Source organism: Rhipicephalus microplus, chromosome 3, assembly GCF_043290135.1.
Source record: "Rhipicephalus microplus isolate Deutch F79 chromosome 3, USDA_Rmic, whole genome shotgun sequence".
Taxonomy (NCBI): domain Eukaryota; kingdom Metazoa; phylum Arthropoda; class Arachnida; order Ixodida; family Ixodidae; genus Rhipicephalus; species Rhipicephalus microplus.
The window spans coordinates 193,430,355-193,455,934 of NC_134702.1; the positions used below are offsets into that span (position 1 = coordinate 193,430,355).

The window sequence follows — 25,580 nt, forward strand, 5'->3', positions numbered from 1 at the left end:
CTCTTTTCTAAATGTTCCAACTGACGCCTCAGGAACCGTATCAGAGCAGTTCATCACAAGTACCGAGGAATGTAGGCCACGGGCTCGCCCTAATACAGAAGCCAATTAGCAAAATCGCAAGCAACGCTACGACAGCTCTCATCGCAACATCTCCTTCTGTCCGGGGGATGAAGAGTTGCTTTGGACGCCAATTTGTACTCCAGGATTGTGCGATAACTTTCCGTCACGCTTCATTGGACCCTATACAAACAACAAACAAACGTCACCAGTGAACTACCGTGTCACTCCCAGCGACATTTCTTCGGATCGTCGCTGTCGTGGTTCGGAGATTGTCCGCGTATCGCGTCTGAAGCCATTCGTTCGACGTTCCGTTTCCGTCTAAGACGCGTCCGGGCTGGCCGCTCAAGCGTGGGGGGGGGGGGAAATAAGCGTGAGCATTATTCATGCGCGTCATCTTGTCATATGTACACACTCATCATCATCAGTCTGACCTGTGTTGTGCGGCGGGGCAGAGGTTCTGCAAGTAAAAGAAGGGTGTTGCACCAAAAACGTTGAATGATATATATATATATATATATATATATATATATATATATATATATATATATATATATATATAAGAAAACGCAATAAATCAAGGAATCCAGGAAAGGACTTTGGCACGCGGAATCAAGCGTGGGACCTCTGCCTCATCAATGCGAGGCGTTAACCACTGAACTACTGACGAGCATGTCCTTCAACATACAAACGACAAGCTATTTATATCGTAAGCATGCAGGGGAGAACTGTCGTGTTTTCAGTGTTGCCAGCAAGATGGCGCAATCAGCGCGCCTGACCACATCGCGTGACCGTGCGCACTCTAATCACCCGGGAAGTATTTTGCCCCCCTTAGAGGAGTGGAGCGACGCTCCCTCGCGAACTCTAATGAAGAGGGGGCGGGGTAGGAAGAGAGGATAGTACGTCTTGGCTGGCCTCTGCTTTACCTGGAACGTTTCTGTTTTAGTTACCGAGCGCACAAAGGTCACTGCAATCATTGAAATCTTCGTTTGCGAAAAGCGCACGCTTTTGAGACAGAGCGAAGTAACAACTGAGATGCTTATTCACGTGCATATGTACCAGTGAGTACGTTTTGCGCCTCATATGCGCGTCAGAAACATGGAGAACGTTTTAATCTGCTTTTAATTCTGTGCGTGACATTTCAATTTGTTGCTATCGCGCTCACTGCTTCACCTTTGCGGCAAAGCTTTTACTTTTGAAGAGTTTCAAAGTATCTAACCATGGCACAGTAAATAGCGTGCCTGCAATCTGTCGCAACGCCCTAGAGGTCAGGGATTCGGCTCCCGATAACTTTTGTCTTCCGATTCTGCGTATTTTTTGGCCTCAGTTTCGTGACGGAAATACGTCATAGGTCTTGGTGAACCCCAGCATGAAACACTCTTCTGGTAAAATCACCACTCAAGCACTCTGTACGAATGGTCAATCAGCGAAAGCTTATACAAGTGGCCCCGGTGTTTTGCATAGTTTCAACTTGAAGTGGCGCTGAAGACTTTTAAAAATATTGGTTATTGTTTTCGTGATTTTTAATCAGGTTCGACACACGTGTGGCTTGGGTTTACGAAAGCGTCTAAGTCTAATTAGCAAGCCATGAATTTGTTGATTTGATTAAAATAAGTTGATTTGATTGATTGGTATGTGGAGTGTAACGTCCCAAAACCACCATATGATTGATTATGAGAGACGCCGTAGTGGAGGCCTCCGGAAATTTCGACCACCTAGGGTTCTTTCACCTGCACCTAAATCTGAGCCCACGGGCCTACAACGTTTCCGCCTCCATCGGAAATGCATCTGCCGCAGCCGGGATTCGATCGCACGACCTGCGGTTCAGCAGCCGAGTACCTTAGCCACTAGACCAGCGCTACAGGGTGCGGTTAAATAGGTCTCGGTGCTCCTTATTCGTAGTGATTGTTCTTGAACCGCAGGAGGTAATAGGTGTCGCAGCTTATGCCGATGCGCCGCTGAAGAAACCTCCCCTGAAAACGGGCGTTAGCCTCAGCGAACGCCATCCTGCAAATATAACGTAGACGCCGCAACGACACTGCAAGCGTTTAACATCGCAAGTGAACTCAGTGGCGTGGTTTGCATGATCAGCCCGTCACCGGCAACTGCACACCCGTTCACAATTTAGCGTGGCTTGAAAAGCTGTCGGATGATAGGTACGCCGTTGCTGCCAGCACTCGGCTTCCCTGGTCTGTCTGTGTGTCCGGACTGCACCATCGACATGGCGAATGCGAGCTGCCCCACGTTTCCACTTTCAACGCTATCCTAGAGTTTTCCATGGTAAACTCAAATAGAAAGATTCAAGAAAAACTGCTGCGTGCGTGCTCGGCTCCATGGCGGTGATGGATTAACGACGTCACTCACAAGGCAGCCAATGGTGTGCGTAATCAGGTACGACACTGTGATTGGCCTAACTGATATTGCAGCCAATTTAGACCGCTTGTGACACTCTGCTAGATAAATTTTTGTTATTCCTAGTGATATACCTGTTTTACTGTAAACCGAAAATGATCCTTATGGACAAATTTGTGTCCTCCTTTGTGACTTTTCTCGATTTACACCACTGAGACTTGTTATCATCATGCCGAAATTCGGATATGCAGCTCGTGCACTTACAAGACTACTGACGCTATAGTGGTTACAATACTAAGGCGTCTTTAATTAATATTATATTGCGTTTCGCTTCCTAAAGCCACGCTATGAATAAGTGGGATACATAAGTGGAGTGTCCAGAGTTTTTGACTATCTGGTGTGATGCAATGCGCACTGACGCCAGACAGTTTTAGCGCCACAGAATTGTGGCTGTAGTGGCGGAGATTCAAAAGCTGTTGACCAAGTACCAACAAGAAAAAAAAATTAGTCAACACTATAGAAATTTCAAATTGTCTTTAGCGCAATCCAGTTTTTGTTACTGACTGCCATGTGCTTTGTAGTTTTTCTGTTTTTTGTTGTAGTTGTCTGTTTTTTTGTCGCCGCTGTGCTATCACGTGATCGTTGAAGTAGTGTGAGGAAAAAAGGCCACAGCTGGCACTGATCTAGTGCACGGACAGACGTTGGTCACTGTCAATATGCGATAATAAATGACTTTGCCGTAATAATGCAGCAATGTTTCAGCCTACATTTGTGAATGTTGGAAGGCTCTATTGCTGCTTTGTATGACCTGCCCCAGTTTAAATGATTGCGTATTTTTTGTTGGTTTGACGTAGTCATGATGATCATCTGTAGAAGCTTGCGAATATTTGTTCCAAATAATATGTAGAGTTTAGGGGTTCTTTTGAACATTGTTATCCTGCCACTCTGGGGCTGCTATGAAAAAATTGCCGTAGTATTTGAAACTGTTTGAACAATTCGAAAACTCTTGGAACAGTATAAAATAACAATTCATATTCAGTCCAGAACCATCAACATTTGGTTTGTATTAAATTCGGTTTGAACAATCGCTATTCAAACACTCCTTGTCAAAACGATTGTTTTTATCGTGGACGTTCTCAATAAAATTAATTGCTAGTGAGTCGCATGAGAAAGTTCGTGAATGTACTCCACTGTTCTTTCATTTAGTTAGATTTTGGAGTAGTGAGCATTGCGAATGATAGTTGTTCAATGAATTAGCGTACAAGGATGAACTTCCAAGTTTCACACTCAACAGCAATTGAGCAGGGACTAATGCACTCACAACTGTGGGCAGCACGAACCGGTGGCATTCCAAATCGTTTACAATTGTAGCATGCGTCTGGGGTATAAAACCTAGGGAAGAAATGAACACAATCACTGTAGTGATACTCATACTTCATTCTTTACTACAATCATAGTGATCGCTTAAGCTCAGTTACCCTCTCATTTATAATAAATTACTGCATTTTTATCAAAGCTCTGCTCATATCTATGATTAATAAATGGGCCAACCTGTAAAAGCAACGCACTGTATTTGGTACACTTCACAAAAGCGTTTCACACACCATGATGCCAAAGTATACCTTTGAACGGAAAGCTAAAAACAATATGCCATTCAATAATTTACTTATAATGGCTTTGATAACGCCCACTACGGACATAGGTCTACCATCACTGCAGTTACGTTGCACAAGTTAAGTCGCCCTTCTTACTTCGGCTTCATCATCAGTGTACGTTCTTCAATACATCTTCGCACTTAACTTTGTGTTTTTTCGGCCGTCATCTTGAACTTGCAAATGTAGAGAGAAGAATAACTTTAATACAATATATTTCTTTGGCGTGTTTGTCTTTTTTAAATGAAGGCTGTTTTTCTTAAATACGAATGGTTATCCTTGTTTCATAATACATGTCTTGTCTGTGTCCTGCACACACGCATTTCGTTAAGCAAAACTTACTTAGCAGACATTTTGTTTGCCTACCCACTATCTTCGCGTATTCAGCATTGCCGTTACACTTATAATTCTTGCGTGAAATGTTTCCCTTTAGGGTCCTTAGACTAAGCACAATTTACTTGTAAGCCTCTGTGTTTGTGCCAGTAGTTAAATACAGTTCAGATGCAACATTTATATGGTTTCGCTGTGAGAAATAAGGTTGAATTGTCAGTGCAGATCTCAAATTACATGCCAAATGCTATCCAGACTGCCTAAACAGAGACACATAGAACCCCTTGAACAATGTGGTCTGAGGCACATGCTGGCAAAAATATTGCGATTTTCTCTTCTCTACTGATGGTTCATATGAAATTTTCGCACCTTGAACAAAAGCTGCTGTGTGTAATTTAGAAGGTTTTATATGAGAGCACAGCTGCCTCTACATACTGGCTTGAACAGTTCGCATACTATTACACACACACACATACAAAAACAATGAATGTCTGCTATAGTGTTTCAATTTTTCCAAACTGCGTCTAATTTTCAAAGCAGTTAAACGAGGTGAGAAATAAGTAGTCGGGACATGGTCACTAAGGGGAATTGAATGACTCATGCACTGTCAGTCGGAGAAGTCGACTCTTTCATAAGTACGGTACTTTTTGTTTCGTTTTAGCAAATTCAGTAACATGAAACCGTATATGTGCGAATATCTACTTTTATTCAAGCGATAAACTGCTAATGCGTGAACTAGTAATCTTAGCTGTTCACATAAATGTGTTAACGTAATAATACTGCTATGACTGTGCTTGTGTTATATTGCGAGTATGTATTTGTGTAGTTTTTGTGTACATAGTCTTCTTCTGGCTATGAATTGTTACTGATTTATGTGGCGAAAATGCTGTTGAATACAAATTGCTATGTTACTTGTTTGTATGAGGATGTTTATTTCGTGTGTACCTTGCGCGCGTTGACAACAGATTTATTGTGATTATTTTTTAGTACATGTTCTTGTTCCCACACTCTTGCATGGGCTCTAATGTGAGTCTGCGGTATGCTGTAAATAAATAAATAAATAAGTGACATCAGCACCAGAAAAGAGCGCCCTAATGTGTGTAAAGTTCGTTTCAATATATAAATATATATATATATATATATATATATATATATATATACATATATAATAAAAGAAAGAAGTGTATACCTAAGGGCTCGTTTTTCTGTGTTTTAACACAATATTAATGAGATCTAAGAGACAGTAATGCCAAGGAATGTACAGGGGAAGTAATTAGAACCAATCGAGTGTAGATAAGAAGAAAGAAAAGTGGATAAAAAATAACCAGCCGTGAGCAGGAAACGAACCTACGACCTTCGAATAATGCGTTCGATGCTCTAACCACTGAGCTACCACAGCAGCCTTCCCTCCTTCCACTTTTTTGGGTTTATATGTGAATTTCCTGCTCACGGCTGGTTATTTTTTCATCAACTTTTCTTTCTTCTTATTTACATTCCATTGGTTCTAATAACTTCAACTGTACATTCCTTGGCATTGCTGTCTGTTAGATCTCAATAATATATATATATATATATATATATATATATATATATATATATATATATAGAATGAACTTGCAGATAGCACATTTGAAAAGGAAATCGTAATTACTAACGTTTCGGCCGTGGCACGGCCTTCGTCAGACTAAGCAGAGTACTCTGACGAAGGCCGTGCCACGGCCGAAACGTTAGTAAATACGATTTCCTTTTCAAATGTGCTATCTGCAAGTTCATTCAAAATAGAAAATACCCGGACCTGTCATGCCTTCCCTTATATATATATACACATATATACAAGGTTTAGCCCCACCTGCGAAAGGTTTGAAAAAAAGAAAATTGTGATATGTCTTACTGCCTAAAAAAAGCCTTGTAGGAAGAAGGCGAAAACTCCATTATATTGAAGGGCTGCATGGGAGCAAAAATGCTTTAAACTACCATACTGAAGCAACGCGCAACGTTCTTTCTGCACTCTCGATAAGTGGAAGATTCACATATTCAAGGTTAAAGATGGAAGAAAAACGCGAAACCACAACTTTTGAGGAGCATCGAAACACTCTAAGCAAATTAACCTCATGGAATTAAGAAGGTTGTGTAAGTTCTTGTGCTGAAACACGAATAAACGCTAACCCTCGAACATTTGAAATTTTTCAAGAGTTGCGCATTCACGCTACCGCTACACGGAAATATCAGCGTGCTGAGAAACACGACTGTTCTCGTGCAAACATTTTTTATCGGCAAACTTGAAGAGATAAAATGAAGCACAGGACTCATGTCCTGATTTCGTGCGCCGCAATTACTTAGCATGAAGCAGTCATACAGACGTAGAAAAGTACAGCTGCCGCGGCAACGTAAGCTTCATTAATCCCTCAAAACACGCTTAAATCCTAGCGCCACGAAGTCGGTAAGTTTTAAACTGTAAAGAAGTTCTGACCTACGTTTATATATGCACAGTTATGTCATGATGCTACAACACTGACGCAGCCAATTATATCTGAAACATGTTACTCACGCAGCCCGTGTAGCAACAAAAGACGCGTTTTAATTTTTCAAAAATGAAGGGGTGCACATTTTAAAAGGACACTAAATCGCGGAACTACTTATTTCGTGTTAGATAAGTACAATTTTACAATTCATTGAATGCGAATCTTACCGCGACACGTCGCTTAGTAAGTGAGCAAACACGCGAAAAAAAAATGTAGGCGGTGACACCACCTGGAGATTCTTGCACCAAACAACTTTACTTAAGAACTTATGAAGGCACCCACTGGTTCTTGCATATTTTTCAATCGATATTATAGAAGTACATTATAACTTGAGGTGTCACAACTTTTGCATACAGTATTTCAGACAACTTCATCGAGCCAACGCCACGAAACTACAAAAAATATATTTCATTACTTGTTATATCATCAACAAATATTTCAGAGCAAAATATAAAGATTAAACCTGAACCTTGATGTTCCCCACTAATAATGAACTTGTAATAGTTAAACTTTTAGAATTCTGGTTCTCATAGTGCAGTTTGTGAATCTAAACCAAGTCAATGTTCTTCTTAAGTGACTCTTTAAGAAAACTGAACTTACCTTGAAGGACAGTGGACACATGCAGTTCATAAACGTCTGCATATTAAATTAGTGATAACAACATAACAAGGTAAGCCTGTCTATTCTTCTAGCTCACAGGCCACACAGGTGACTGCGCGGATTTCTATCCGCGCTGCCGTTGTCAAAACTGCTGTGAAGCTGGTAAGGCGGGTATCCTGTTATCGCACCTATTAGTTCTCTAATACTGTCCGGATTACAACTTGTGAATTCTTCGATGTTGTTGGCACAACGCAGCACCTCACAAACCCTTTTGTTTTTGCGCTATTTTCTTTGTCGTAATAAGACATGGCGCTCCAGCTCGAGTGACATTTGAAACATATCACCATGCTTTTTCAACTGCAAAAACGACATAGGTGGCGTTTGTCAACAGCATGATTAGTAATAAAACAAAGTGCAAATAAAACATAGTCACCCATACACGAGGCTGCTATAACATCTTGGTGCAATGAGGTTTCAGAGACAGAGCCTAATTGCGACCCTGTACCGGCAGGCAAAGAATTCTGCACTGCCCTTTCTCTATCCCACCACCGATTCACGCAGTGAGACTTTTGTGTCATTTCAAGGCGGTACATGAATGATGACGTTTTTCTCGGTAAACTTTCAGCTGTTATACAGCACTCGTGTCGTGAACTTTGTTTTTGATGTATCCTATTTGCGCTAACCATCATGAGTATGTTCGAACTAGCCCGATTCATTACATAACTCGACCACTGCTTCTTCTTAATTAACGCCTCAACGATTTCTTTTCTTACTTTTAGCGATTATAATGTCTTATAAGGCAGCAATATGTTATTGCGCCTACATTCTTATTAGTCGCGTTTTTTGAAGGAGATTACCATATTATATAGGAATAAATGTTCTGAAATATCACCTACCATCTGAAATTTTGAGTATGCACTTTTGTTAGTTTCTTTATTAGGGACCAAAACAATATGGTTTAACTTGAAGGTGGAGGCGATTGAGTGAAGGTAACTTGAAGGAGATTAACTTGAAGGGCACGAGTGAAAACAAAGTTCCCACTCGTGCCTGTACTGCAAATGCTAGCCTCATATTTAGGCCCTGAGAGCACAAAATATATAAATCATTTGTCCATCAATTCTTGAGATTTGCACCTTTGAGTTGGTCATTTCTTTATTTATTCACTGATTTTAATGTTTCAGGACTCACCCAAAATGATGGCCAATGCAATGCCAACGCAGTAGCTAGCTTTCATTACTCTAGCTGCATAGGGCTTCTTGCACAAATCATTACAAAGACCATGTCGTCTATTCCAGCAGTGCCTATTGAAATAACACACACACAGTGCTCAAAATCATGAAGGCCTTTCTTCGAGTATATTGCTATTTCTCTTCATTGTTTTCATCCATTGTTTTATCCAAACATAAAACAATGAACACAATGTACATTCTCTTGCGAATATACTTTTTTTGTATATGGAAAAACTTTCTACCATCAGTCATTTTGCCTGTGTTATTCAAGGCGTTCATGGTATATGAAAAAATATCGAACTGGAACGTGACATGAGCTCCGTTCAGCAAAAAAACCTTGCTCTGAGTGAAGAATGTTCAAGAAGTGTTAGTATGCTTTCTTTTGTTATCTCAGATCTCAGAAAAGAAGCTACAGCAAAGGCAGAGAAAGAAGTATACCCGTGCTTTTGGTCTTGCACATTTCTTTTTTTATTGCAATTAGAATTGTATGAACACTTTCGACTCGGTTTTTTTGCTGGCTTCAGTGTGAAAGTCATTCGCCGTATATATGTACGTATCTATATATGAAAACGCAAGAAAGATAAATAAATCTGCAAAAGAATCTGGCGCTTGGAATCAAACCAGAGACGGTCGTTTAACATATTTATCAAATATTTGTTATTTGTTCGTTATTTTGTTTTGAATTGAATGAATAAATTCAATGTAATGTTTTATTCGACTCACCAATTACTCGACAAATTTGAATAGGTACTTTAAATATGGTGTCTCATTGTTAGAAAAGCATCGTTTGTGTTCTATCTCAACCGAAGTATATCATATACATGTGCACAATTGCGCCTTCATGAAAATTCTACCTTTGGCCTAATGAACAAGGGGAACGGTGGTTTTTAGGTTATTCCACGTATTCAGGGTCCGTGACTGTCCATAGACAATTCGGCAGCACTTTATAGTTTCCTGGAAGCCCGCTTCTCCAGCGCACCCAAATCTGAGGTGTTTTCGGCAATCGCACTGCTAGAAAAGATACGCAAAAAAGGTGCAGCGTGGTCGAGTGTTCAGAAATCCTGTGAAAGGTAAACCAGAGAGGAACAGAAAGTGAAAAAGACGCTTGCACTTTGGGATGGCATATTTTTTCCCGTTTGTCCGCTAGATAGTGCGGTGGCCCTCAATAACACTATAATTGTGCACTGGCGTGATCTCTAATTCAAGGACACCCATGCAAGATTGTACAGGGACATACCGACCTCAAACAGGTCATCGGTACAGGCATCTGCGGAAAGTGGAAAGCCATGAGGTTTTTCGAGGTTAAAATAAACGGCCATTGCGCAAGCTTATATTCACGTAATTCACCACATTGTCGCTTTAACATGGTCCATCCCCTCAGTAAATATATTTGGAATGCCATTCTCAATTCATTCCTAGAAGCATTGTACCCATTTCATTCTGGAGTCATGAAAAAGTGCAATAATTACGGAATCATCCAATTTGTGGAGTGGAAACTCCACAACACTGGTCGGCACCAGCTTTTGCGGATGTCTTAGCAGATGGATCTACGCGAGCCGGCTCCCTAAAACATAATATGCCATGCGAGCCGGCCCTAGTGTATTTCGTGTTTACAGTGAAGCTGCACAAGTCGACGTCCAAAAGATAACTGAACGCATACCAAAAGTGGCCAAAAGTTCGATAAATAGTCTTGGATAGCTTGATTAAAGACCCTTTAACGGAACACAAAATGCGCCAAAACAAATCAGTGGCTGCCAACGTGCTCGAACACAACCGTACCAGTGACGACTATTCTTCCTTTCGGGCGTTCTTAAAAAGGCCTAAGCTGTGCACAATGAATTAAGAGGCAAGATACGCGAACGCTGTTCGTTGAAAGTAGCAGATGAGCTAGAAGTTGTATTGGACATCTTTCAAAGAGGGCAGTGTCAGGGAACGTCTTGGACCATACCTCAAAATGTATATAAGAATGTGTTCGACCCCTTAAACGCCAATAAAGGCTGCCACAGTTCTTCTTTTAATTATCAGAATCATGTTACATACTTTGAAGTTCATCAGTAAACGCCAGAATTTTAGTGACATTTTAGAGAGACAATAGTGTATGAACAGTGATGAATCACTTTTGGAATATTGTGAAGAATGTTTATATTCTTTGTCTGTGGAGGTGAAAGTAGAACCACAAGTGCTGATGACCTCGTGAACATAATCGTTTCACATTTTATTCTCATTTTCACGCTACCTATTTCACTAGAAGTAGTTGGAAATCTGGTGAGACCTGAAATATTTTAGTTATTTTGGCACGCATTCTTTAGTTACGCGTCCTTCACGCACAGAAGTAGGTGTGACATGATCCGCCTTTTTAATGTCGCAAATTCGAAGACATGAGTGCCGCTTTCATTGTCGTTCTTTGTCGTCGTGCTGCGTATCATTGTTAGCGTTCTCCACATTAGCATGAGTTTCTGTCTTGTCAATTTTGCATTTTGAGTCTTTGAGCTTGCTCTTCTTCCCTGTCTCTGTATTGCTGCTATCGCTGCTCTTTATACGGTGTGTTTTCCTTGAGTTAGTGGTGGGCTTCACATCGTCTTCTTCAGTTTCACCCTCTTCAGAACTCTTGCACTTACGCCGGCCATTGCGGCACTCTGGCTTCATAGTAATTTTAGCGACCTTCAAGGTGATGGCAGTCGTGCTGATGGCCGTGGCTAACCCAGCCAACATATATTTCCTCTTGTGTGTCCCTAGATGATGCTTTACGTTTGCGAAATTGCTCCTGCCCTTACTATAACGAGCGTGCAGAACGCCATATGCTGCGTTTAACTGTGTGTTCTTTTGATTGAAACTCCCATCGGGCTTCTTTTTCCCGGGAATGCTCAAGCGTGGCGCAGCCCTTTTTTTGCGCCAAAGTCTCTGTGTGTCATCCAAAGATACAGAGTCACAAGTACGAATTCCGGCATCACTGCTGGGATTCGCACTTTTGCTTAGAACATGGCTGGCACGCCAATTGCTACTTTTTTTGCGTGGAATATTTTTTGTGGCATAATGCCCACTGGTCCCGATAAGAGAGTTCCGGACATCGTCACCTATTTCAGTTTTTTTGTGAAAAAACACATTTGATCTGGGGGAAAGGCCTCGCCTGAAGCTTTCCAGCCCTATGTATAGCCGAGGCTTGAGGCAGACTCCTCCTCTGCATCTGCCCATCTGCATGAAAAGAAGAACGAAAACGAAAGTTTCAACCTAGGTTGTTTTGATCGGGTGTTCATCGACTTAACTATAGCCTCCTCAACACGCGTTCTTCACTAGCGAAACGTTTTTGTAATACCTTGAAATGGTGGTACCCAACTAAAATTCAAATGTAAATTGAAAACACTAGGTAGCTCAATTTGGGTGGTCGTAATACAAGATGCAATAGCCGCAAATTATGTGGTGTTTGATCTACCGTTAGCTAACTTGTTTGTACTACTTTATTTCATTAAGAAAAATATTTCACGATAAGTGTGTGGTTACTGGCCCGATTAGAGAAGTTGTTGAATACACAATACGCGTCACAAGTGTAGGCATGCGCAGGATTCTTCTATGGGGATACAGGGGTGGTGGGAGGGGAAGGCTGTGAGTTTGTCGTAATGCCCTCTCTGCCTGTTATGTGATCTACGAGGCCGAAGGTCTGTTCCCTCTTTGTTAAGTGAGTGTATAAGGCTGCATTTGCTCCTCCCGCCTCTGAGGGGACTAGAGGGAGCGGTCGCCCTCACTTCCCGAAAGTAGGCACGCCTGCGGTCTAAATTATATATTTTCTAAGATTCTTGTTTAATTTATATGTGGAGCTTATGCAAATTATAAATTAAAGTAATGCAGACCATCCTAAAAATGGTTTGTTGAGTAAGGCACATTTTAATGAGATTGTCAGAAAATCAAAAAGCACATACAGTAAGGTTTTCTAGGTTTTGCATAGTAAACTCATGAAATCAACACTAAGCATGACATAAGGAACGCTCCAAAATCATTTTTATGCACTCCGGATGATTCATAGACATTTCTGTGTAAATATACGGGCGTTCAGGCATTTAGCGACCACGAGCGGTAATCTTATATCCTTATCCTCAGTCTTGAATATCTGAAAACATCTTTCTACTACAATAAATGAAATGTAAAATAAGAAATGTAAATAAGAAACATAAAAACAAAAAAGGAATCCTTGTCATAACCAAAAGCTACTATCGCATTTGGGCTTCTATCAAAAACAGACACACCTACGATCTGCGAATAACGCTTTCGATTCTCTTCGATGCTTATTCGAAGGTCGTACCTGCTTAATCTAGGCCTTCACTTGAACATGATGAGAAGCCAAGGGTATAATCGAGCAGCGACGATGAAAGGGACATTGAACGATGTGCAGGCGCTCATCTGGAATGACTTGAAATGGCTTCGCACACGCATTGGTCGTCACACTCTCTGAACCTTTGTTAGAATGACGCCTCAGTTGTACAAAACGCTCGACAGGCCTTTGGTACAATTAGTGAAGTGTGTACTTTATTTCTGGCGCTATCCAAAAGAACAGAAATTTTGGAGAAAAAACATCTAGAAGCGTGTACAAAGTCATTTTGCCGGCTGCGCTGATATTGTGAAACAAGGTGGGTAACGTCACGATTTAGTTGCACTGTTGGTGAAAGTGCGTTCCGGGATTGTTCGCTCACTCGAAGAGTTTGTGGGCACCTTCTCTGACAGAGCAACAGTGGCCACCTCCTAGTGCCTCCATCAGCAAATCTTTTCACCCAATTTTCTTACGTGCCTCGCTATCAGTGAGACATTCCTAAGCCCTTGTCAGTGCATCTGCACGCCCATCTATTTACATTTACTGACATGGCATTGTAGCAGGTTGTCTTGATACTGACTAAGCTAGAAGAGATGGGAACTAGCGCGGAGACGGAATTCTACAAACTATTTTCTCTATGTAAAGACACAGCGGCCGAATTCGGAGTGAGGTGCGAGATTCTATGGCTGGTAGGAACTCAGAGATACCGGACAAACTACGATTGTAGTTCAGCGGAAGAGTACTACAGAAAAGCCTTGTTCATTAGGTAAATTGATCACCTGAAAGCTTCCCGCAAACGTCGCTTTGCAAAAAATGGCAGCATATCCACGGAGTGAATGATGGAGAGTGGGGCGAAGCGTTCGTCCGTCTATGCGTCCATCTGTGTGACCGTCCATGCGTCTGTTTGTGCGCCCGTCCCTGCGTTCTTTCATGCATCCGCCCCTGCGTCCGTTCATGCGTCCATCCATGCATCTGTTAGTGTATCCGTTCGTTCATCTATTCAACACTCCAAGTCCCACCATCTCGCATCTTTTTATCATATATTCCCCATATGGAAGCACCGCCGTCCAGCGGACATTCCAAGGACTAAACGAGAGGTGGCACACGCACACTTTCTTACGGCCTGCGCTTTGGGTCCACTTCCCACCTTTAACCACCTCGAGTTCATGGTATATTCTAGTTCACTGTATTCATGGCACTGCGACCAAACGCTCGCTAAACCTTTCGAAAACCAAGGAGGTTACGCCCAGCGAGTATAACATAGCAACCTTTCCCTGTCAGATAGGGCTCAATTTACATGCCAGTGGCTGCTAATGAGAAATGAGAGACAGGCGAATTCGGCTTTTACTTTCTTACGGCTTGCACTTCGTATCTACTTCTCATTTATACACCTTGAGTTCATTCATGGTATATACAAGTTCATTGTATTCATGGCACTGCGGCTCAACGCTCGCTAATCCTTTCTAAAGCTGAGGAGGTTACACCCAGCGAGTATACTGTAGCATCCCTTTCTTGTCCGATAGTGCTCAATGTACATGCCAATGGCTGCTAATGGGGATCGCAGCGTGCGCGTTGACTAAAAGCCGAATGCTCATGTCTCTCATTCCCCATTAGCAGCCATTGGCATGTACATTGAGCACTATTTTTATTGTTAAACAACTCACAGAAGAAATCTCTCACTGGCACCACCTTGGAGGTCAAGTGTTATACCTATTTCGGGTATGTGCCACTGGTGGTTACATACGAGGGAAGCCCAAGCCACGCCATAAGGAGCTTCGCCCCTAAAAACCGCAAAACACTATAAAGTTTGCCATTTGTGGTACCAAAGCACGCCTCCAAAGGCAAATTCGAATCTGTCCTACAGCTCTTTTCTCCAGAACTTCTCCGGCCATAGTTTTCTGAATTATCGAAATGATATCATAAACGAATGAGATTACTTTTTATAGCACCACGACGTATCGAATAGCACTCGCTGCGTCAAATGACATTTGACCCTAATGAAATGAACACCTCCATTGTGACAGGAGAATGTCTTCCAATCTTTTGCTTATTAGGGGCGAAGTTCCTTATAACGCCATTCGTTCGTCCCTCGTAGCCGTTGTAATGTGTAACAAGTATAACATGTTTACCTCCAAGGTGGTGCCGGTGAGAGATTTCATCTGTGCGTTGTTGAACAATAAAAAATAGTGCTCAATGTACATGCCAATGGCTGCTAATAGGGAATGGGAGACAGGAGCATTCGTCTTTTAGTTAAGGCGCACGCTGCAATCCTCATTAGCAGCCATTGGCATGTACATTGAGCACTATGTGACAAGAAATGGTTGCTACGTTATACTCGCTGCGTGTAACATCCTTAGTTTTAGAAACTTTAGCTAGCGTTGAGCCGCAGTGCCATGAGTACAGTGAACTAATATATACCATGAACTCGAGGAGGTTAAAGGTGGGAAATAGACCCGAAGCGCAAGCCGTAAGAAAGTGTGCGTGTGCCACCTTTCGTTTAGTTCTTTAAATGTCCGCTGAATGGAGGTGCTTCTATATGGGGAATATATGATGAAAATATGTGAGATAGTGGTACTTGGAGTGTTGAATAGATGGACGAACGGAAACACAGACAGATGCATGGATGGACGCATGAACGGACGCAGGGGCGCATGCATGGACGAACGCAGGGACGGACGCATGAACAGACGCACGCGCAGACGGGTGGATGGACAAATGGATGGTCACACAGACGGACGCATGGATGGACGGAAGCAAGAACGAATGGACGGACGAATGCTTCACCCCACTCTTCATCATTAACTTCGTGGATATGCTGCCAATTTTTTGTGAATGATTTTTCTTTCCCCTTTATATTTCGCTATGTCTTTATTTGTATGTTTCCCTGTCTGTCTGATTGTCCTCTTGGCTGTACAAATTACCTAATTGGAATCATGTCTGAGTTACTGCTTACTCATTCACGCTGCGCCTGAGAAATTGGTTCAGTGTGAGAACCAAGGAGGATTAAAAAATGCAATTTTTTCTTTAATCCTCCTTGGTGAGAACACGTGCCTGTCGCACGTACTCGGGTAGCGGTGGAGACGATGAAAATAGTGAGCGCCAGCATGATGATGATCGTTTTTGGCCCGCGTCGTGGGATGGACGAATGATGGGCGTAAGTGTTAGAGCCCAATTTCTCAACTGTGCAATGAATTGGAATGTGTATTACTTGAAGTTACTTTTTAGATTATAGCACAAAAGTGTCGAGTCCTTTTCCCATCGATAAGGACTCGAGAGTATTACCGACTCGAGATGTTCCTGCCAAAATATTGAACAGAGCTACGTTCTCTACTTGGCCTACTAAATTCTGCCAAACAGCCTCCGCGTGCCGAAGTATCTGATGGACTATGGCTCACACAGGCCTCGCCGGTATATGAGGTGGCGGATGTCACTGCCCACATGCTCACTCTGCGGGAACTGTCCTGATTCATTACCGATTCGGACTTGGAACTCAATCCTGCCGACACCTTTAGGGAGATCTTTTACTATTACCAATCCGGCCATTCCTTCTATGCAAAGCCTTCTAAGGGCCTCACATAGGCGGAGGAGCGATTTGTTCTTCGTCTCTACACCAAAATTATACTGTGCGCGGCAATCATGGACCACTTTGATCCTGTTTTGTTGTAAAAGTTCCTCTGGCAATTTCTACATGGGTTGGGTGTGCCGAAAACCTCCAAACCATGCCTCTTTTACCCAACTCTTCCTAGAAAAGTAAGAGACGGCTTCGCTTGTTTGCATAGATGTGACGGCCTAACAGGCCTTGGGTGAGCGTGAGTGGGGCCGCAGCTGATGCCACTTGACTCCCCTAATGGGGAGCCATAGTGTCAGTACTCAAACTCTGTCAATAAACGTTTTCATCATCATCATCATCATCAACCCAAGGCTGAATGTTTGTTCGCCGGATATGGTGGTAACATTTTGATCTAAGGGAAATGCTAGAGCCACATACGCTGTGCGGTGCCAGGGAGCGATAAGAAACATAATATACTGAACATTTCCGGAGTTCTCCACAACGGCGTGCCTCAGAATTTGTGTCTTGGTTTTTGCAAGTACTACGCAGAGAATAAGGTTATTAATATGCGTCATTGTGAAAATTACCAAGAAAGGGTACATCAGAATGCACGGTCAGATAATCCCGATTGAAAATTATGTACAATTACTCTGTATCTCGAACAGAACACTGTGCACCATGGAAAGATGCATAGACTATAAATAGTAATTCAAGAGTTCATGATGAAGCCATAAAGTTTGAGGAAGCGTCTGAATGCTTCAGCGTTTTACAACGTGTACATTGGACCAAAGTCCAGGTCCTTTTGCTGCCCATGGGAGTAAAGATGCAGTCCTATATTGCCCGAAGCCGCAAAATAAATACCGTTAATTTAAAAACACGGTAAATGTTTGTACTTACGCCACAAGGTGTTCCATCTGGATTATATCTTATTATAATGATGTCAGAATATTCGTCATGTTTTAACCTACATGGAAAACGACAGGGGGTGACAATGGAGGTCTGGAAAACACAATAAAAGTGAGAAGCGTCTTTGTAAAGGTTGTTTTATTTAACACAAAATGTGTGTTTGTAGGCACTCCGTTCATGATAGAGGAGTGAACCCTCGATAGTCAAACCAAAAACGGTAAGAAGAGATCATGAACGGTAATAGGGCGTTAATATCGAAGGGCCAAGTGTGTGTGTGTGCCTTCTTTGCGTCCTCGTTTTTAATGCGCTCTTACCATTGTTAACCTAGGAGTAGAAACTTGCCCAGATGTCCACCTTGGTCTGAAGGTACATTATTTGCAGTCTTTCCGTCTAGTGCAGCACGGTGTAAAACAATGTTACATTTAAGAAATTTTGTCACATTGGAAAAGGCTTAATTAGAATAGGTCATGCCTGCCTAAGGCAAGTTTGACAATAAGTTACAAGAGCCGGAGTAACTCCGTGATAAAACACTGGGCTGGCACCCAGCGGACCCGGCCTCAAGCCGCAGTGTGCCAAGGTTTTTTTTTTCAGAGACCAATAACTGCGCTTGACTCGAAAATTGATCTTATAGCAGCTTTCACTGTAAAAAAAAAACTTTACGGGTTTGTTTTGGATTTTGTATCCTTTCTAGCCTAATGATACGGCGAGTAAGAGAATTCTAAACAATATTAGTGTACTAAGGCGAGTACGTAACACGAGTGTTTTAAATGCTGAAAGCTTTAAATTCTAAAAGCTTGTTAGATATTAAAGTTTGGAAATAGCTTTGCTAGTAATCTCTGTTATAAGAATATTCCTGCGCAGGTCGATGCGAATGTGAAGACAAAAGTATTCATAGCGCTCGTCGTAAGATAATGCGAGATACTATTATTACCATCACGTGCGTATTCAAATGATCGCATATGAGTTCTATTTGCCATAGACATGACAACATTTTCTGAAGATTTACTGACATTTGCCATGCATTGCATCATTGAAAAAGCTGATGAAGTTTATTGTTCAGTTGCACTTGATCATTATTACAGTTCATAACAAAGCATATTACGCAGTCGTCCCCGTGCAACAAAATTTTTACATTACATGTATGCTAGCATATCCGTCGGTTTTGAAAAAAGTTGTCCCGTCTGGAAAAAAATATTTTTTTTCTTTCAAAACCGACTTAAATACGTGCTATATCACGATGATTTATTTTTGTCATTGACACTTCGAAGTGAGAGACGTGCGGAGATTAGGTCGCCTTTTCTTTTTATTAAGAAACCAGTTCTTTTCGAGAGAGCATTTATGGTCAATTGGTACCGAAGTCAGAGGCATACAAAATTCATTCTTGTTTACCTGATGATGAACTTTGTCACAACTCGGAAAGTTACCACTGGCGCTTCATTTTTGTTTTTGTGTGAGCGTCAAAAAGAAAGTACTAAGATCACTCAGCCAGTATTTGTGTTACTTCGCAGAAATGCAATAGGTCGATGGCGTTAAAGTGGATCCGGTAGTGACGATGCCTTTTGTGTTATCATGTTTAAAGTTCGACCATTTGTAATACCATGAATTCGGAACATATTACAGTGATCTGACTGATCTCCCTAGTTGCAGAAGTGGGCATGGTTATTGTACTATCACTAATGTTGAAGTCATCGCAAAAAAAATGATTCGCTTGATGCGGATCCGCAGCAAGCACCTCAAAATATATTTTGATGAGTAATTGGTAGGTAACACAGATTGAGTTCTAAACACAGACGCCATAACACCACAGAACAACAAACTGATTCTTTACTAGCGATCAGGAAGTCAGCAACGCATTTATTCAAGCAGTTCGTTCAACATCATAGCACTTTTAAAATGCACGGAACTCAGAATTTATTAGTTTGCTGTTGATCCATGCTTGTGTTGGCATAGTATCACCAGAGTTACGCATCTCATTAACTGCACAGTATTTCGTAATTTTGGGAAAATAGCAACGAGTGTTAGTAAAAAAGAACTCAATTCCCGACGTCGTTTATGGCACGTGCCATTGAGTGAACCCAATTTGACGGTAACTTGTGAAGAGGCAAGTACTTCCACGTGAATCCTTTCATGTGCTCTCTTCTCTACGCATTTCTTAAGCGCAGTCATTGGCTTCGTCATGCGAGTAGGATTTGCTATTGGAGGTTATTTTTTTCTACTATATTTTTATAGTTGTGGCATTAAACTCAGCACTGTTGCCCCATCTAACTCTTTTCCTGAATATCTCTCACCCAGATATAACCAAGTGTGCCGGGCAATTAGCATCTTCCAAATGAGCGTTTACAAATCGAAGCTGTCGTTTTTCGGCAAACGCATGAACTGTACAGCCTTCCAAAGAAAAATGTGCGTTGGGTGATTTGTGTTGCTTCGTTTAGAAGAGGTTTCCGCGCACGTGTCGGATGTGGTATACTTTTAACACTGAAGTAGGTCGCCTGCTTTTGACATCTAATTTTCTTGGTCCGTCGAATTGCTGCTGCTCAATCACTTCTGCAAAAAGTGATGCTCGGGGCACAAGTAGAGAAGTTAGACCTTGAATGACCTATACTGAGACAGGAGTTATTCCGTACTCGAGTTATGTGTCGCACGACCATAACTACACAAGTTTTCTACAAGGTTGATGCAATTAGTGGATATGGATCGAGTTCACATGTTAAGCGGAACAGTGCCTGCACCTATAATCTTCAGCTTTCAACCTGCCAGAGCCTTGCAACGATGTTGCAAAGATCAACGTGGCCGTTGATGCTTTTTGAGCATCCTTCCTGCTATTGATTGCGTCAACACGTACTGAGAGGTGAATGATTGCATTAGCAAAAATATCAGCCGTTGCTGTTCTTGTCAAAACAAAGTAACTGCGCCCGGCAGCTCGCGTGGAACCAGGTAGTCTTCTCTGTCTACTCAGCCTCGAGGCCTTCTAAACCTTCTTGGCAATCCCCGAGCAAATTAAATGTGGCCGACCATTTGTGCATTCAATTGAGCCTCACGTCAGTTCCGAGACGAAAATCAAATCAAGTGGCATTCGCGTGATGCAAAGTGCACAGCTAAATAACCCTACCAAATAGCTTCGCCTTCGGAGTCATCTCGTAAGCTTCATATGGGACCTTTAGAGGACCAATGGAGTGTTCAAAAATTGCCGACTTCTATCGAGTTTAACAAACAGAATGTAATAATTTATACTCACCAATACTGGCGGCATCAGCCGATGACAATACAACCGGTTTTGGTAAAACTGTGAAAGCCCGCCTGCAAGTAGAAAAGAAGCAGTCACGACAACTTTGCGAGGTTATGACCCATTCGTTTGCCACCTCACCTCAAGTATGCCGGCTATGGTGGCAGGAAACGATAGAAGCCTGTGTACTCAGGTATGTTATTGCACGTTAAAGGACATCATACGATTTCAATTTCTGACGCTCTCAACTATGGCATGCCTTTTATGGTATTGTTGGCTTGGATCGTACATTTCCGCACATAATATTATTACGCCCAGCTAAAGACGTATCTTCTTTTTGATGTGTTTGTGTGTTACTTGCCATCGGCTGTCTCCACAATTTTACGCACATATTGTCTTTTTGAAGCTCACCTGCTGTGGTGTATACAAATACTCTTCTGAAGTTTTCCGCCGCTGTCTAAAAAACAAAAGAAAGTTGTCATATCTCTTCAGTTATCTGGACCTAAACGCCATAACTTCAGCTGTGTTTCGGCGCTGCTATTCTGCGCCGATAGGAGAAAAAAAGAGAATGCAGTGTTATTCAAGCTATTAGGTGTGCAACTTTTCGTAACACTTCACGCGACAGCCGATATCGTTGCTAGTATGGTGCTGGCTGCATGGCATAATATCTGCCTTTTTGCGACAATGTACATATCACAGCAGAAACAGGAATATCCATAAGAAGGCATTTTGTTAATAAGATAAAGTAAGAAAAACATACCACTGACGAGTACTTCGCAGTGTGTGTATGAGGTGCCGTGTGCTACACGTTACTTGTATATATCACGCGGTGCCTTTCTATTGATATGAAGCAAGTCGAGCAGATCGAATTCTCATTGCTACATAAAGAAGCCACTGCTGAAGTATCGACTGATACTATTTCCTGGCTAATTAAATATAAGTGAGGAGTCTTGCTAAGTAAAACATTTTTTACAAATACACTGCTGTAGACTTTCAACGATTTCCCAACTCCCCGAAAGCCTAATATGATCAACTGTGAATTATTTCATTTACATGTGGGCTTGAACGTCCCAAAACCAACAAATGATTATGAAAGTGTCGTAGTGATGGGCTCCGGAAACTTCGACCAACTGGAGTTTTTAACGTGCACCCAAATCTGAGCACGTGGGCCTACAGCATTTTCAATGAAGGCGAAAATGCAGTCACCGCAGCCAGAGTTTGGCGCCGCGCCCTGCGCATCTGCAGCCGAGTACCTTAGCAACTAGTCCTCCGTGACGGGAAATATAACTTTGAATTAGCACTCACCCCCAGCAATAAGCAAAACCCCGCTAAGTCGTAAAAAAACGTCCATGTCTAAGCTTAAGATAGTTGTTGGTAGAAAGAGACCAGTACCCAAACACGCTCGTATATTTTTGGCACTGGGCCAGGAAATGATTGATAGGCCACTGTTCATTACTTACGGGGACACATTTCGTTGTTCTTTCGCTATGTATCAATTCAAAAAGAATTCTGAGCGTATGCAGATGCTCGCGTTTGAAATAGCTCACAAAGGCACCCACGGAACACAGGATACTGCGTATTATCTAAAAGGAAAGAAGTATTAACTGTCGGTCATGTTGTGCATCTGCGCCATACTAATGTCACAATAGCGTTTGCAGTTGAACCGAAACAAATTCAATAGAAGAAATACTGCCCCGTACCTGCATGCTTGACTGCAAACGTCGTCGAAAGACGACAGTCTTCGATTCGGAAATAGTGAATAAAATAAAACCCCTTTTTCATTTTTTTTTGCGCGAGAGAATAGATGAATGCAATTGTGGAGGCGCTGCGTGAGAAATTAGCGCCATCTGGGGGTGATCAGTGAAAACGGAAGGATGGCCTTCGTTATAGCGAGCGCGCAACCAACGCGCACAACCTCGGAGAACATATTTTGTAGATTTCAAGATAGGTGGCAGCACCGTATCATCCTAGCAAAGCGTTGGAAACACGCCTTTTTGTGTAACGCGTCGCAATATCAGCGCAGCGTAATAAACGCTACAGTTCTTGGAATTCTTCATGCGTGTCTTTTCAAGCTGATGTATTGATGTATTGATTTGTTATTATTGTGCCTCAGATATGCGCAATATTTGTTTTTCATTCGACAATTGCACAAGTATGAAGACCAAAACCTGAGCACTATTTGTGGATTCTGCGGGGTGGTGGTAATTGAGCTGTTTTGTTGACAGACAGACAGACAGACAGACAGACAGAGAAATACAGAAACCAAGTATTTTGCATTGAATTATAAAGAAAGACTATTTTTTCAAGATTGCGGCAGTTTTATGCACGCCGAGGATTTTAGTCACTGAATTTACCACCCTTCTTAACAATGCGTGGAGGCTGGCGCTTTGTGTAACACAAGGCCTACAATATTGTCTTAGGTACTGCTTTACTGAAACACGAAACTTGGTGTTGGACGTGAAAATGGGTCTTTATTAACTTTTATGTACACTACAAATGCCTGATGCTAAGAATACATGCTTTCGTTGTTAGTTACCGTCGCTGTCGTCGCTATTTGGTCGCCGCCGGACGGAGGACACGCACACACAGCAGATCTATAGACTTTCTCCTAAACTGATTCATTTGGCTGAATTACTCTTAATTGACGTTGTACACACTCGTACACGACATGACTGGGACAACTCTGCGCGGCACTCGCTGCAACCTGCTCTCGTGGCATCCACCGTGCGACTCACTCCCGACTTCCCTGGAAACATCCCGAGAGCCAGTCCAGGGACCAAACAGAAAAGGGAAACTCAGAAGTCTCAGTTGTCGACACCCAGTTGGCTGTCACGAATTCATATACATCCAGGCGCGAGTGGTTTTACAGAGTTTGGCCACTAGGATTGCTGTAAACCTCAAAAATAATGACCTAAAATTTGCACACACAGAAAACTACCACGACGTGCGTTATGCCTCCATCGTACAGCTCAATCCGAAAACGTCTGGTGCCATGAAGAGCTGCTGGCGTCCCCCTAAATGAGAAACAGCCCCTCGTGGGAAGGAATTAGCTAACGCTCGCACAACAAAAAAGGTGCGACACTCTATTGAAATACCGCCGCAAACTCTACTCTTGGTAAAACTCTGACATTGTAATTACCCAAAAGGTAGAAGAAAATAGTGACATCAAGGTTTACGTGATAATACCCAGAAACCTAAAAAAAACGGGTGACTATGAGCGCAATGGACCTTTATTTCGTGTTGTAGAAGCTTTTTATCCATACATATATTCAAGGTGTACAGTATTGAAAAAACATAGTAAAAAAGGTAAGAATGGGACCCATCACTACCTTTACGACCCCGTTACTACATATTGCGGCCATTGTACAACCTCAGAAGTACACCAGAGGTAGTAAATGTATGTGGTAGTAAATGGTACTACCTGTGGTAGTAAACATTACTACTTGCATACGTGCACATATAAGGGAGTTTTAGAATACCGTTTGCGAGCGCTGCGGGCATTACGGGCGTAGCGGGCGCCATACGAGTTTTACAATAGCGTTTGGTCTGCTGGAAACCGCAACGCATAATCACAATGACACCGTAGCCTCGAAACCAGCGTATTCGGGCCACATGTGGGCCGTGATCGCCGCTCGCTATTTCGAATTTTCTGCGTGCGGGCCGCGAACGCGAACGCCGAATCACGTTACGACGCATGCGCAGTGGCCGCGACTACAACGCAAGGGCTTATGGCGCGATATTCTAAAACTCCCTAATGACGCGCGCTGGCTTCCCCATCTGGGACAGGGGGTACTTGCCAAAGGCCTTTATTAACGCTCATTTTAATGATTTATTTTCGTAAAACCCCTCACACAACCATCATAAATTCAGAAAATGGCCCGAGCTCTGCACTTCCCCGGCTATGGCGCTTGGCGAAAATTCATGGGAGCGCCCCCTCTCCCTGACGATGTCAATGTATCCCCACCTTCTAGATCATTACAAACAGAAGCCTCCCCCCCCTCCTCATGCGCATGACGATGCGTGCACACAGACATCCTCTTCTGCCGTGTAAAAGTAGAGGGTTAATTGGCATTGAAACTCCCTCGCACAAACGAATAAAGTCCCCTAAACAGCAGAGGTATATATATATATATATATGTGATGCTATGATGACTGGGAGACGTGGCCTGGCTCATACGCCATGTTTATTCCATTCTGCACTTCTTCCTTCTCTGCCTCTACTACCCATCGCTTGATACGTCACACGATTCCCCCGCCCCCCGAAAGATGTCGCGTCAGACGGACAGAAATGAGAACTGAACATGCACGGCTTAGAACTGAAAACTGTCAAAAAAAGAAGGTCATTTCAAGTCCGAGGAAGTTTCCGTTGACACATTATAGCTTCACAGGAGAGGACAGCAATCCGGGGTATCAAGTACAGCTCTGGAGGGCGAGGCTGGCTGTTGCGCTCTGGACGACATAAGCATGCTTTGAGCGTAAAATCAGATGGAAACACAGCCGGCATTCTTGCGACGAATGAACGTGGTGTGATGGCCTTGAAGCATTGGCTGGTTGATTTGCGCAGGTGTCGTGCTATTTGTCTTGATTGGAACCCATGCGTCGCCACCCGTTTGCGTGCTTGTTGACCGAGGCTGGTGCGGTGATTTCTGCGTCCTTGCGGAATACAGGGCATGGTTTGGTGCCTTTCTCGACGTTGTATGTCGTGTTGCCTGAGTGTTGATCTCGACTGGAGAAAGCTTACTCGACGTCCCCTGGGAAAATATCCTGGATTCGATGCTTTCTTTGTTTCGAGCGAGAAATCTTGAATATTTTGTCGGTTTCGTTGACACGTTTGTAAACGGCTTTCCATAAATTGCATG

At 42.5% G+C, this 25,580-nt stretch overlaps 1 protein-coding gene across 1 annotated transcript; it reads right to left on the reverse strand.

The window, feature by feature from the left end:
• Positions 1-10,933: 10,933 nt before the first annotated feature.
• On the reverse strand, positions 10,934-22,092 carry LOC142803459 (uncharacterized). Its single transcript, XM_075888571.1, has 4 exons — positions 22,027-22,092; positions 20,734-20,795; positions 17,490-17,591; positions 10,934-11,934 (listed from the first exon to the last, which is right to left on the reverse strand). The coding sequence occupies exons 1-4, from the start codon at positions 22,070-22,072 to the stop codon at positions 11,134-11,136; spliced, it is 1,011 nt and encodes a 336-aa protein (XP_075744686.1). The 5' UTR covers positions 22,073-22,092; the 3' UTR covers positions 10,934-11,133.
• Positions 22,093-25,580: the final 3,488 nt, after the last annotated feature.

Coding starts and splice junctions, on each gene's coding strand:
- LOC142803459 (XM_075888571.1), bottom strand. CDS start 22,072: ATGGACGTTTTTTTACGACTTAGCGGGGTTTTGCTTATTGCTGGGG. Junction 20,796..22,026: donor GGTTTTGCTTATTGCTGGGG/GTGAGTGCTAAT, acceptor TTCTACTTGCAG/GCGGGCTTTCACAGTTTTAC. Junction 17,592..20,733: donor GGCTGATGCCGCCAGTATTG/GTGAGTATAAAT, acceptor TGTGTTTTCCAG/ACCTCCATTGTCACCCCCTG.